Source organism: Acromyrmex echinatior, chromosome 15, assembly GCF_024713525.1.
Source record: "Acromyrmex echinatior isolate Ae372 chromosome 15, ASM2471352v2, whole genome shotgun sequence".
NCBI lineage: Eukaryota > Metazoa > Arthropoda > Insecta > Hymenoptera > Formicidae > Acromyrmex > Acromyrmex echinatior.
Window position 1 is genome coordinate 5,217,768 of NC_141866.1, and position 13,571 is coordinate 5,231,338.

The 13,571-nt window shown below is 32.0% G+C and overlaps 2 protein-coding genes and 1 long non-coding RNA gene across 3 annotated transcripts; 1 reads left to right on the forward strand and 2 right to left on the reverse strand.

Annotated features, from left to right (window-relative positions):
* The first annotated feature begins 1,108 nt into the window (after positions 1-1,108).
* On the forward strand, positions 1,109-8,055 carry LOC105151572 (cationic amino acid transporter 4). Its single transcript, XM_011065357.2, has 9 exons — positions 1,109-1,244; positions 1,615-1,767; positions 2,691-2,939; positions 3,323-3,658; positions 3,885-4,131; positions 4,206-4,596; positions 4,812-5,034; positions 5,111-5,272; positions 5,384-8,055. Exons 2-9 carry the CDS (start codon positions 1,626-1,628, stop codon positions 5,566-5,568), a joined length of 1,935 nt encoding a protein of 644 aa, XP_011063659.1. The 5' UTR covers positions 1,109-1,244; positions 1,615-1,625; the 3' UTR covers positions 5,569-8,055.
* Positions 2,549-4,309, reverse strand: LOC147907218 (uncharacterized). The gene is made up of 3 exons (XR_015547538.1): positions 4,204-4,309; positions 3,537-4,115; positions 2,549-2,963 (listed from the first exon to the last, which is right to left on the reverse strand). It is a non-coding gene; the product is annotated as an uncharacterized LOC147907218 (long non-coding RNA).
* A 1-nt stretch (position 8,056) lies between the features above and the next one.
* Positions 8,057-12,813, reverse strand: LOC105151571 (acetyl-coenzyme A transporter 1). The gene is made up of 9 exons (XM_011065354.2): positions 12,146-12,813; positions 10,704-10,993; positions 10,466-10,620; positions 10,190-10,383; positions 9,912-10,096; positions 9,716-9,833; positions 9,415-9,630; positions 9,158-9,333; positions 8,057-8,208 (listed from the first exon to the last, which is right to left on the reverse strand). The coding sequence occupies exons 1-9, from the start codon at positions 12,362-12,364 to the stop codon at positions 8,187-8,189; spliced, it is 1,575 nt and encodes a 524-aa protein (XP_011063656.1). The 5' UTR covers positions 12,365-12,813; the 3' UTR covers positions 8,057-8,186.
* Between the last annotated feature and the right edge of the window lie 758 nt (positions 12,814-13,571).

Consider the following 13,571-nt stretch of genomic DNA (forward strand, 5'->3'; position numbering starts at 1 on the left):
TAAAGATAATTAATAGATATTATTAAAACTTTAATTGTGAGCGTAAATTTATTTTTAAAGGAAGATGGAAATATTGAGATAGATTATATTTAATATATGTATAATATAATATAAAATAAAACGATACTATAATATAAAGCATAAAAAATGATCATAAAAAATATATATTTAAATCTTTCTACTATTTCTGATATTACGATACAAATATTTATAATATATACCATCATCATGAAACGATGTAAAGTATAATAATAAATAAAGCTGTTTTGAAGCTACAATGCTTAAAATATTGATTTCGATTATTTCGTTTTTAATTACTATTCTCTAATTAAATAGATATTCTTTGGATATAATTATAAGAATTTAAAATTCATTAATTTTTGAAACTTCAAATTCTTGCAATTCGGAGTGGCTGATTTGATTCTATAATGGTCTTAATTTTATTCGTATTGATACAAATAATGAAAAAGAATTTGTATGTAAAAAATATAACTTTTTTGAAACTATAATGTACGACATATTGATATTTATCCAATTATATTTGTTGATGTTTATTTAAGCTTTTGATTTTTGAAGCTTTAAATTTTTACAATTTAATTTCACCGATTTAAAATTCTAGAAATTTTTAAAAATACTATATTCTTAATATCTTAATTAGTGTCCTCTTTTTGTGAATTATATTTTTCTAAAACGGTAGCGGTTTTCGCAAGTTCATTTTTCAAGGTTTAAACTTTCAAACCTTAAAATAGATCTCAAACATTTTTTAAATTCTAATTAATGCTATCTCTTTGCTGATTATATATTCTATCGATATTCAGTCGATTTACAAAAATGTAATTTCTCTCAGATCAATTACGACTTAATGTAGAAATACAGAAGAATATGTTTAAAAAGAAATTATGGGGTAAATATTATATATATATAACTAGAATGAATTTTTAATTCATTGATAAAAATTATAGAAATTTAATTTAGAAGCAACATATTATTTAATTAGGATCTATTTTTAATTTCTTGTCTCGTTCTATTAGCCATATTAATACCAGCAGCAATATTGCTTTTTAACATCTAGGACCGGTTCTTGATTGGTTATCCACTGCGCATTCGCAAGAATATAACATCCCTTATCCTTTATATTGCGAGTCATACAACCCCCTCAGCATCTACTGTGGTTACACGATTCGCCGTAGCACGTAGTCGACCGAGTCGACAGTCTCGTCGTTGAATGTCCGTGTAATTACAACGTAAGTACGCTCTGTCACGTCGTGAATACATTCCGCTGCATCTCGACGTGTCCTTGGGATACTCCAGGATCGCCTTTTTTTATCGATCTGCCGCGGAAATGCGTGTGTGCGTCATGTTCGACGTTGCTACTTGTCACCGTCGTGACATATTGTATTGGAACACCATAGAGTTTTAATTATCGATTTTTCTTTATTTTTACTTAATAGAATTTTTCCGCGCAGTGCACGTTTTATCCAATATAAAATTCTCTCGATAAATAAAAATACATTCGATAACATTTTCCATTTAAAAAAACGTAACTGGACAATCTTTTTTTTCTCTTCGATTAAGCAGAATGTCGATAAACCGAGAATTGGAATCCTGTTTCAGGATCCGTCATCATGCCATCGGTTCGCAGGATGATCCTGGGCCATGTTATGTCCGGCTTATACAACAAGATGTGCCGTCGGAAGAAGCTGGAGGGCGATTTGCTCGAAACTCCGATGAAGAGGTGTCTTTCCACCTTTGACATCACGTTGCTCGGTAAATATATTTTTATAACTACAGCTTGAACGAATAAACTTTGTGACTAATTATAAAAGAAAATATTTCTGGATGCCCTTTACTTCATTATATTTAAATTGCTTTTATATTTTATTATTATTTGCCTTTTTATATTATTACTTTTATATAAAGATATTCATATTATTATTGTTATTCTTTATATGACATGTGCTAGCGGTATGCAGTTTGCCATTATATTACGCGCGCATTATCGCGGTGATGATAAGCGTAATAGTCTGGAATAATAGCCTTGAGTGAGATATGTCGCGTTAGACAACGGTATTATGTGAACTATTAATAAAAGTAATCATAAAGTCGCTGTGCTTTATAGAAGAATTATGCTTGGGTTGAGATTAACTCACTAGACTTAAGTTAATAATATTAATTACGACAGTCCTGTACTTATACCCAATAAAGTTTGTAGAAAACAAATTTTGTCAAATTATTATAAATTTTATCGATGATTCTATTATATTTAATGTCAGCAATTGGCAAATATATATATATATATATATATATATATATATACATATATCAAATAAAATCTGCTGCACGAGAATAAATTGATATCAAAACTACTTATGCACTTAATTGAAAACTATTAAGCTTGCTGACAATCTGACAACAAATTAAGAATTAATCGATCAAAATCGAACCTGACTAAAGCTTTACTCAGTTTTTGTCGACAATTTGCTTTCATATTCTGCTAACAAGCTTTGTTAGCAAAACACAAGCTTAATACGAACACAGCTGATGATAATTTGTTGAATATCGAATTTACTAGCAATTTATAGGCAAATATTTGCAGTCAACATTTTGCTGAGTATTACATATATTTGTGTGTGTGTGTGTGTGTGTGTGTGTGTATATATATATATAAATCGAATTTCTACTACTTCCAGGCGTGGGTCATATGGTCGGCGCCGGAATTTATGTACTGACGGGAACGGTTGCGCACGATACCGCTGGACCTGGAGTGATCTTTAGCTTTCTTGTGGCTGGTTTCGCTTCCGTTTTGGCTGCGCTTTGTTACGCCGAGTTAGCTGCCCGAGTGCCGAAGGCGGGTAGCGCGTATGTCTATACTTACGTCTCCATTGGCGAATTTTGGGCCTTTATCGTAGGATGGAACCTCATCTTGGAGCATATGATCGGTACGAGCCTTTTATGTATGAAACCTAAAGGAAAGAAAAAATGAATTAGATAAACTACCCTGGAAAATTTAATTCTTCGAATTCTTTATATGATTTTTCAAAATTTTTATATAAATTTCAGAATTTTTCCGCAATTTTTGTATAATTTTATAATTTTTTAGAAAATGTTTTTAATGTGAATTCTAAAATATTTTAAATTTCTCAATTTATAATTTCCAAGAAAAGTTTGTAAGATCTGAAGAAGTTTAAGATATTTTTTTCAGAAATATTCATAAATTTTAAATATAAAAAATTTTAAATGTATAAGATATAAGAATTCTTTTTATCTCAAGGTAAAATATCAGATTGATAATTAATAAAAGTTTTTTTATCATATTAATTAGGCGCGGCGTCTGTGGCGAGGGCTTGGAGCGGATATGTGGATTCGTTGATAGGTGGTGCGATTAGCAATTATACTCGCGACGTGATGGGTGGCTGGACCATGGGAGAACCGCTGGGCACCATCCCGGATATCCTAGCTAGCGGATTATGTCTGGCTTACGCGATGCTTTTGGGATTAGGAGTGAAGACCTCGGCGACAGTGAACTCATTACTGACCATCATCAATCTCGCGGTGATGGCACTGGTCGTCGTTCTGGGTATTTATTACGCGGACATTACGAACTGGAGCAGCCAGAACGGTGGTCTTTTGCCATATGGTTTCGGCGGCATAATCACAGGTAAATTATCTGGAGTAGATTGTGCTTAAACACGACGTAAAACATAGATGGATTTGTGATCTCTTTATTAAATACTTACTTATCCAGTAATTGTCCGATAATTACGAACGTAATAGAAATTATATATACAAAGAAAATGGTTTATATTATTTTCTACACATGTATTTGAATTGAAAGGACTTCATTACTGAAAAGAGTTAATTAAGATCCTTGACACATTATTCAGGTGCAGCAACGTGTTTCTACGCCTACGTCGGCTTCGATTCGATCGCGACTTCTGGAGAGGAAGCTCGCGATCCAGGACGGAGTATTCCGACGGCGACGATACTCTCGATGGCGATAGTAACTGTTGGATACATGCTGGTCAGCGGCGCTCTGACTCTGGTCGTACCATATTGGGAGATTAATCCTACCGCCGCTCTGCCGGAAGCTTTTTCATCCAGAGGAATTCCATGGGCTAAATATGTAATAAGGTGAGCAATTTGATTTTAATTTCTTATTTAATTAAAATTCATAAAATAAACTAATTGAAAATTGTTTTGTACAGCGTGGGTGCTCTTTGCGGAATGACAACGACTCTTTTCGGATCTCTGTTCTCCCTTCCAAGGACAATGTATTCCATGGCAAACGACGGTCTGTTATTCGGCTTTCTTGGTCGTATCAGCGAGCGCACGCAAGTGCCGGTGTGCAATTTGATCATAAGTGGACTGCTCAGTGCCTTAATTGCTTTACTATTCGATCTCCAGCATCTGGTAGAGTTTATGTCGATCGGAACTTTGCTCGCGTATACTATCGTGGCAATTAGCGTTGTCTTGCTGAGATATCTGCCCGACCAACAACCTTCCGATCAATCTAACATCGTTACACCGAGCAGTGGTTGCTCCTCGCCACCTACGGAGGAAGCAGACTCCAGTAGCATCGCATCTATCAAATCTGAAGTGAGTGCGCCGCGAGTGCTCTTAAAGCAAAATTGTTTTATTGAAATTATGACACCTTAATTGCAGCGTATGATATAATATCAAAATATTTAGTTTTTGTAAAATGCAATTTCGACAAAATATATATAAAAATCTCATCGTAATATAACATTACGCTAGGCAATTCTTAGATTTTCTGGATAATATTATTAATATGAATCATTTGTATCGAATAGCTGTTGTACGAAGAATCCGGCAGATTTAAGCCGCGATACGCCTGGATGGAAGAATGGCTAGAGGATTACGATACTCGACATGTCATAACTGCTTGTTTAATTATCTATACAATAGCCTGCGCCTTCCTCGGTGCTTTTACGATGGTAGCATTTGAAGTAACAGTCCCGTTCACGTTGGGCGATTATCTCTTTGCAGCAACCTATCTTCCATTACCCATTGGGAGTAAGCTTGTCTCAATTTTTTCGGTTTTTGGCATGATAGAAGGAATATTGTACTCAATTTTATTTGTTTGTTGCAGGTCTTTTCCTAATTGGTGCTCACAGGCAAAATCCACCCACTGGAAAATTCCGAGTGCCGCTGGTACCCTTCATACCTGCGTTAAGCATTCTCTTCAATGTGGGCCTGATAATGCACCTATCATCAATGACATGGCTACGATTTTTCGTATGGATGTCGTTTGGTATGTTGATTATAATCACGTGTTAGTCGTATGAAGACATGAATTTTTAATGCAAAACTATAAATTTCAATGCATTCCAATTTCTATAATTTCTCTTTGGCTCTTTCTCAGGAATGGCAATCTACTTTCTATACGGGATTCATTATAGTAAAGAAACCGCCGCTACTCCAAACTCATATTCCGTTCTAATGGCTACCTCAGAAGCTGAAAAAGGCACAAAGTGGGGATCTACTTTACGAGTTAGTCCGAAGAATGACAAAGTACCTATTCTGAATGACAAGGAACGTGTTGACTAGAAATAAGTTATACATTTTTATTACTTGTTTTTCTTATCTAGCCAGTGGAGCCGTAGAAGTAGTTTGAAATTTAAAACTGAAATAATGTTTAAGCTGTTAACAACGACAGACTGTACGTAAGATTGTATGCAATGTGAATTATATATAAATAATACAGTCAATGAAATACAAAACACAACATGCTTAATTTTTAAATTTTTTAAATAAGTTTTAATATAGTTTAATATAGTTAATGCTACTTAAATGTCATAATATTATTTTATATATAAAATCTATTCTGTATTTTTCGTTTACTCACCACATTTTTTACTTCGGCGGCTCCACTTTACATGTTGCTTGAAATTCAAAGTTTATGGAATATATTTTGTAAATATCACCTTAGAGGACTTTTTAACTCATGCATTTTGAAATTTCCTCGAGAAAGTTCTGTCTGGTACAAAAAACTATTTTTGGTACTTAGCTTTATCTTGTTCGACTAATCATGACAGCGATTCTTATAATTCCTATATTTTAAGCTCGTATTTTTACTTCTTAACTCGATCAACGAATGTTATCGCTTTTTAGATGACTATTATTATTATCGCAAGTGATGTGTTTTATAAAACATTATGTGTTGTTAGTACTTGTTGCTAGTATGAACTTGAAGAGTCTTAAACCTGTTCTACAATGTGCTTTTTGTTTCCAGTTTCTTGCTATTTTTTACATCTTGTCTCTTTTTGCTTTTTATTCAGTTTTTTGTTTTATATCGCTTGAGATAAGAATTAACAAACTTCGAAAGAAACAAGAAATACATTGCAAGAAATACAATTGTCGATAAAACGGTTGCAAAGGAGTTAAAAGCAAAAGGTAAAACAAGAGTAAAAAACAAGAAACAGGAAACAAAGAGTATATTGTAGAATAGGCTTTAGTTTTATGTTTCATTACGCACAAATTCAAACATCGACCTTTCAACTCATCGAATTTTTTCTTATTTCGCGTAGCTTGATTTAATATAAGTATCGATTAAGAATCCTGCGATAAAAAATTTTTTTTTCGTCATTGCAAGAATGACCAAAAGCTATATTTTGTTATCAATTAAATTAAAACTTAATAAATAACTTCAATAAATTTATATTCTAATTTGATATAAATTCACATTCGCGTAATTGAATCTAGAATTGTGTTTTCGAAACGGGTAGATCTAATACAAAAATATAGAAATTATGAATCTTATTCTTACAACAATCAGATTAAGATCATTTAAATTAAGATAATTTATATATATGTTAAAAATATGTATTATTCGTTCTTTTAATTTATCAATCAATTTGCCGCGTAAAATTGAAAGAGATAATTAGGACGCAACACATGCTTTGTGAAAGATTTCTACTGATATCAAGGATATTATATTTATTATATATGTGATAGATACTACTTACGTGATGTATTATTATTTATTAATCTATAGTTGACTTTATTAATTTTATTAATCTACAATCTGTGTGCATTATATACACACGTGTTGTTCATGATGGATATATTCGCATGATGTTGCGTCGAAAGTATTCATATAACAATATATATAATATCAATGTGTTAACGATAAATGTCGTTAAGCTGCTACAAGACAGGCATGCTTAAACGACGTATAGTTTAGTATCCAGATGAATTTATTTATTAAGAATTATTTATATTTTTTAATGTAAAAATAAATGATAAATATAGATTAGCAATGCAAGTCTTCAAAGAAACATAGAGCGATATATCGCTTATTTGTTACAATGACGACATAACTTAAAAATTGTCATTTTTAAATTATTTGCAAAAAAATTATTTGAATAAATTATTTGAATAAAAACAAAGAGAAAAAAACCATACTTTAAAAGAATTTTATTCCTCTATGTTCAATTTTATAATCGGTATTATAAAATTGTAAAGTTGCATTTTAAAATTAATATTACAAAATTTTAATGATCAAAACATTTAAACTGTCTGGAAAACAGTTGTTTTTTTAGTTATATCGTTATGGCAGCAAATGAGCGATATATTCTAATAATTATTATTGCAATTAAAATGCGGATTTCGTGTACGAAGTGATCTCGAACAAGGACATTAACAAATAAACGATTAAAAGTCCAATTTTTATTTATAAAAATATTTCTCAAGCGTAATTCTTCCTTCAATAACTGAAAGTTGATACAAAATCTTGCATGTAGATGTACATAAAATAATCGCGTATAACCGAAAACTTAAATTTCTCATAGTTAATACAAATGTAATACACTCGTGTAATTAAATGTCGTTATGGTAATGTATTGTTCTCATGTAATACATTAACCGTTATAATATTCACGCGAGTAAACGCAGAGATATTTAAAGTGACTATACTTGATTACTCATATTCATACCTGATATTTCATCTTCATGGCTGTGACTGCGTTTATTTCTCTATATTGCCGTCAAGAGAGTACAAAAAGTTGAAATAAAACATATACACATCAGCTCCAACTTTTTATATGAAAAATTTTTATTAACATCCTGCGTTATATGTTTTCGTCATGCATTCATTATGCATAAAATACTTTTAGATATATTTACAATAGAGAAACTGCGAACACGCGTCGCATATGTCTTCTGTTTTACAAAACTTCTATGAAATATCTGTAAGTATTCCGTGCAAAATATTATTATTTGAAACAATACACTATTCGCAGAGAGATAATAAATTGTAAGTTTATGCGCATACAAATTTTATCTAAATGATACATATAATAACGTCTCGTAAAAAAATATTCCGCTTCTGTTGTTGATGCGTCGTATTCGGAAAACATTTGACTCGTGACAAATAAATATGCTTATATAACAAATATATATGTATATATACGGAAAAACGTATGTCACACAATACATATTTCCTTATATATAATAAATAACATTTTACTAATGTTAAATATATATATTATATATTCTATATAAGTTTTTTAAATATTTTAATATCACTAAATTAATCCTCGATCATAATTTGAATCAATGAAATAAGAATGACAACCTTTAGAGATCTTTTCAATTATGCACGGAATGTTATTCATTTTACATTATATGATATTATATTAAGTTTTCTCTTCGTGGGGCCTGTATTATATATATTCTATAATAGATATTGCCTGCCGAGGCGAATGGATCGTTATCGATTCATTCTCGCGCACATTCTCTAAACTGGAACACTTGGTAAATGTATAGGAAATGATGTATGCATATGTCCCATATATGGGTAAAATATAGTGTGTCCATATAGTTCCTACGGGAATCCGTGAATTAACACGATCGTTCAATAAACTAGATTAGACTTTACCTTAATTTGTAGTGCAATAATTACAAAGTTATTAATTTCTTTTAACACATCTCAATGTGGATATTCTTGATGGCACCAGCATAAATAGTAATTAATTGTTACGAGTAAATTATAACAAATTGCCTTAATAATTCGATCTGATCTAGAGGAACTACAGTGGATACACACCGTATATGCAATGGCAAGTTGAAGAGAATTTCCTAATAATTTTACAGGTACCAATGTTAACGAATTTATAACACTGTGCTGATATGTTACCTGTTGTTACGGGTAAGTACAATTTTCCAAGCGGACATCGGTTTCGCTTGTAATATATTAATTTTTCTACGACCCCATCTAAGCCAGGAGAAACCTATGATTAAGCAGAGAATGCTCTCTATGTAGTAACCATCGAGTTGCATAACACAAACACCATTATTGGTATTCGCACAGAGCTGAAAATACAATAAATAATTATGTTAATGATCTTTCTTTATGTATAATATAGAACTTTAAAAAAAGATAGTCCAACCAACCTCTCTCTCCGTAATTGTGCTACAATCATTTGCATAATCGGTACTGCATTGTCTAAATGTTAAGGGATCGACAAACCAAAGCGCAGCCGTGGCAGGCCAATTTCCACCAAGATTGCATAAAGTATTCAGTAATGTCATGTATGTTCCGCCAACTGCCGGATCGCTCACTTTTGCGAAGAAAGCCATCGATGCCACAAACATACTACTTGCAGAAATCTAAAGTATAATAAGAAACATTATACAACCAATAACTCCAAGTTGGACATCGATTAAAGAAATCCATACTCTGTATAACATTTACCTGATGTATAAAGTATAAGCCTATCAATACCACAAAATAATAAACTGGAACATATCCATTAATTACAATGAACGGTGTAACCCACACCAAAAACGCTGCTATTAAGCCAAAAGCCAACCTGTATCATATAAGTTTATAATTGTCAACCAATTAAAATCTTTATGATTTATTGTCCTCTAAATTATATATTGATTACCTATAGGGCATAGCTTTCATATAAACATCCATAGGTCTGGGTCCAGCGGTATATTTCGAGATTATTAATGGTAAAATTATTTGTAACGGTATCATGGGTACGGCCATAAAAGCAAACTTCTCTTTGGGAAAACCGGCTTCTATAAGCTTTAAACTGGTTACTGCATCGCATGCAGAAAATCCGATCTACAGAATAAAACAATCAAGTAAACATAACGAAATTTGTGCTATAAATCTTATAATTGCTACATATTATAATTGCAAATTATAATATTTAACCTTTGCAGTTAAGAGAAATATAATCGTGGTCTTTATAGCTGGTAATTTAACTATATCCCATAGTAGCTTGTATGCATGCTTTATATCCATGTTTAGCTCTTCGCCCTTTGAAATTCTGCCTTTGTCTTCATGTTTAAATAACGCAATAAATGTTGTTGTGACAATAAACGTCCAACCCCAAAAATATAAAAATCCTAAAAATAAAATATGTTACAACCCAAATATACATTTTATATATGAAAATATTAATCTTTTCAATTGTTAAGATCATCTTACCGGGTAAAGTTAGTATGCCTTCATCAGAAGGAATCGACCTCAAGTAACTGTTGCAAAATTCAGCGGACTCCAGCGAAATAAATAAAACATAGCCAATAAAGTAGCCCGCTGTTTGGCCGACGCTGTTGCAGGTAGACGCATAGCCGACGTTGCACCTTGATGAATAAATTAAAATTAAACAAGCTTTCAAGCTTAGAAATATTGCTGATGCATGTACACAAGGATATTTCAGAAGTACCTTTTAAGCATTGTAAGTGCCCATCCATCTACTACAATATCCTGAGTCGCGGCGAGTACGTTTAAGGAGAAAAATAATGCAGTCAACATTTCGATATTGGGCTTTTCATATTCCTTTCCCAACCAATGATTTACATAATTTGACAAGAGAAGCATGAATAAACCCATCAAATATTGAGTAGGAATCAACCAAGTTTTTCTCCTTCCAAATTTTTGAGAAAAAATGGAGTCTACTAAGGGCGCCCAAAAGAGTTTCAACGAAAACGGCCATTGTACAAAACTAAATTCTGCCTGTGTCAACAAGAAACATATAAAAGATACATTACTTTCCGTATAAATGTTCTAACATTAAATCAATCTAATTTACAGAATATATATATTCATCTTATTTGATCAAATAGGTTCCACAATATTCAAAATCCAATCTTATATTCAATATCACTTTAAAGATGATATTCATAATCCATTCTTATTTTAAGACATCTTAAGTAATGTCTTAAAATGCTAATACAACTGGTGTTGTATTGTCATTTTATGACATCTTAAACTGTAAGACAGTCTCAAATATAAAAATCGACTATGGCTACTATTCATAGTTAATATTTATATTTAAGACTATTTTAAATGAAGATTTAAGATGTCACGAACCAATCAACGAGCAGTATATACGTTAAGACATTACTTAAAACATGAAATAAAAGAACAGAACACAGCTGGCATTCGATTTTTAAATGCTGGCATTCGATTTTTATATTTAAATTATTAAAATCATCTCAAGTTTTAAGGTGTCATAAACTAATTGTATAGGCCAATATTCATAGTCGATTCTTATATGTAAGACTGTTTTAAATCCAGTCTTAAAATGTCATCAACATCACAAGTCGATATTCATAATTGGTTCTTATTTCAAGACTGTCTTAAGTAACGTCTTAAGATACTAATACAGTTCTGTAATTAACATTTTAAGACTGTATTTAAGACGGACTTAAACATAAGAATCAATTATGAATATTGGTCACATTAACCATATTAGCTTCTTAAGACATTACAGTCTTGAAATAAGAACAAATTATAAATAAAATAATCTGTTAATTAAAAATTAACTTTAAATAAAATAAGATAATCTCAAATACATAAGATTAGATTATAAATACCATCCTAGGAACATTCCACATATTATTACACGATAAATGTTCAACATGGCATTAGTAAAAAATTTTTAACAAATCTCAAGGAAATTATCTAGGTATATCTTAATATCACTCAAGGTGCTTTTTAACAAGAGATATTACAGTATAATCATTTCATCTTTGTTCAACATTAGTAAACAATATAATAGGATATAATTATTTACTATGTTCACTGTCTCTTTTCAAAAAGCACCTTAACGATATTTTTTATTTACAATTAACAGGATAATTGTGGAAGAAAGCTTTCACATACCTGTTGTCGATAGGAAACTCCTCTATTCTGCAACAGCATGGGGATGGAGCCGCATAATCCCAATGGGATACCCTGCAGCAGGTACAAGAAGAATAAAATTGCAATATTTTTTTCATCCCCTCGCAGATCAGAGGGTTCCTGGCTGCTACTCGAGTCGACGATGCCATCCTCCGTAGATCGATCCTCCTTGTCAAGTTTTCTCCTCATATTAACATCCATACAAGTGAGTCAGCAATGAATATTCACGCTCGTGCCACGTTCACGCACCGCTGAATGACTTTCAAGGTTAATCACCGATTAGGTTAGAATCTCCGCTTGTCACCGCATATCGTGGACGAATGGACGCGCGCAACGTGGGATCGCATCGACGACGATCAAATTCTCGGAGAAACGACGGTGAACGAGCGAGTGATACTCACGCTGGTCGACGTCGAGTCGTTACTGACGACGCGATCATTGCGGGTACATAACCTTCCGCTGCAGTCACAGCGGTTATAATTAAAAAGGAAACTAAATGTCGAAACGACAGTTTGCAATGTGAAATTCAATCTTTCAACCTTTCTCTTTATATTGACATTGCGACGACGGAAATGTACAAGAAACAAAGCAAGAACAACACGAGGACAGAAACTCCAAACAGCAAACACTGTCGCGTTGCCACGTTGCCTTTTATTAGGACACGTCAGTTATACTTTGTTTTTTTCTGTGCAACGTCACGTGCGTGCTAGACGGCAGACGAAGTATTAAAGCGCCACCTCGCGTGAAACGATTCATGGAGGGAAGATTAAATAAAGCTTTAGGGGTGACTTCGATCAAATTCCGATTAACTTAATCGGACGATTAATTTAACCATAAAATAAATATCTGTTCCTACCAATATAGATTAACTCTAATCCTGGTTTAACTTACTTTTCACCTTTTCCTAGTTCTAATGCTCATTTCTACCAATGTAGATTACCTTTAATCTCAGTTTAATTTACTCTCTTTATTATTTTTAGAAATAGAAAAAAACTGAAAAGTAGGTAACAAAAATAAAAGTTAATCTGCATTGATAGACGGGTAGTCAGGATTTATAGTGTCAGAATTTATAGATTATAGATTAAATTCTTATATTTAAGACTATACATATATAAATTAATTCCTAAAGACTCCTTAATGATACAAAATGGTTGAATATAACAGGGCAATAATCCTTCTCCCCAACAAATTTATCTTTTAATAATTTTAATACATTTTAGATTGTTATTAGAGTTCGTTTTTATATTATAGTTTCCGTTAATAAGTGGAGGTAGAGGCTCACTGAAATAAATTAGTTTGTAAAAAAATTTTTTATAATTACAACATCATATTATCTCTGAGGATGATTCAAAAGTGAGCCAAAATATATAAGCGGATTATTAAAGTTGTTTTGTTAACCGTATTGGTT

Excerpts from the sequence above, each read along its gene's own strand:
- LOC105151572 (XM_011065357.2), top strand. The coding sequence starts at position 1,626 with ATGCCATCGGTTCGCAGGATGATCCTGGGCCATGTTATGTCCGGCTTA. Across the intron at positions 3,659-3,884 it reads TTTCGGCGGCATAATCACAG|GTGCAGCAACGTGTTTCTAC; the intron begins GTAAATTATCTG and ends CACATTATTCAG. Across the intron at positions 5,035-5,110 it reads TCTTCCATTACCCATTGGGA|GTCTTTTCCTAATTGGTGCT; the intron begins GTAAGCTTGTCT and ends TGTTTGTTGCAG.
- LOC105151571 (XM_011065354.2), bottom strand. The coding sequence starts at position 12,364 with ATGGATGTTAATATGAGGAGAAAACTTGACAAGGAGGATCGATCTACG. Across the intron at positions 9,834-9,911 it reads ATGAAAGCTATGCCCTATAG|GTTGGCTTTTGGCTTAATAG; the intron begins GTAATCAATATA and ends TATATGATACAG. Across the intron at positions 9,334-9,414 it reads GCACAATTACGGAGAGAGAG|CTCTGTGCGAATACCAATAA; the intron begins GTTGGTTGGACT and ends TTGTATTTTCAG.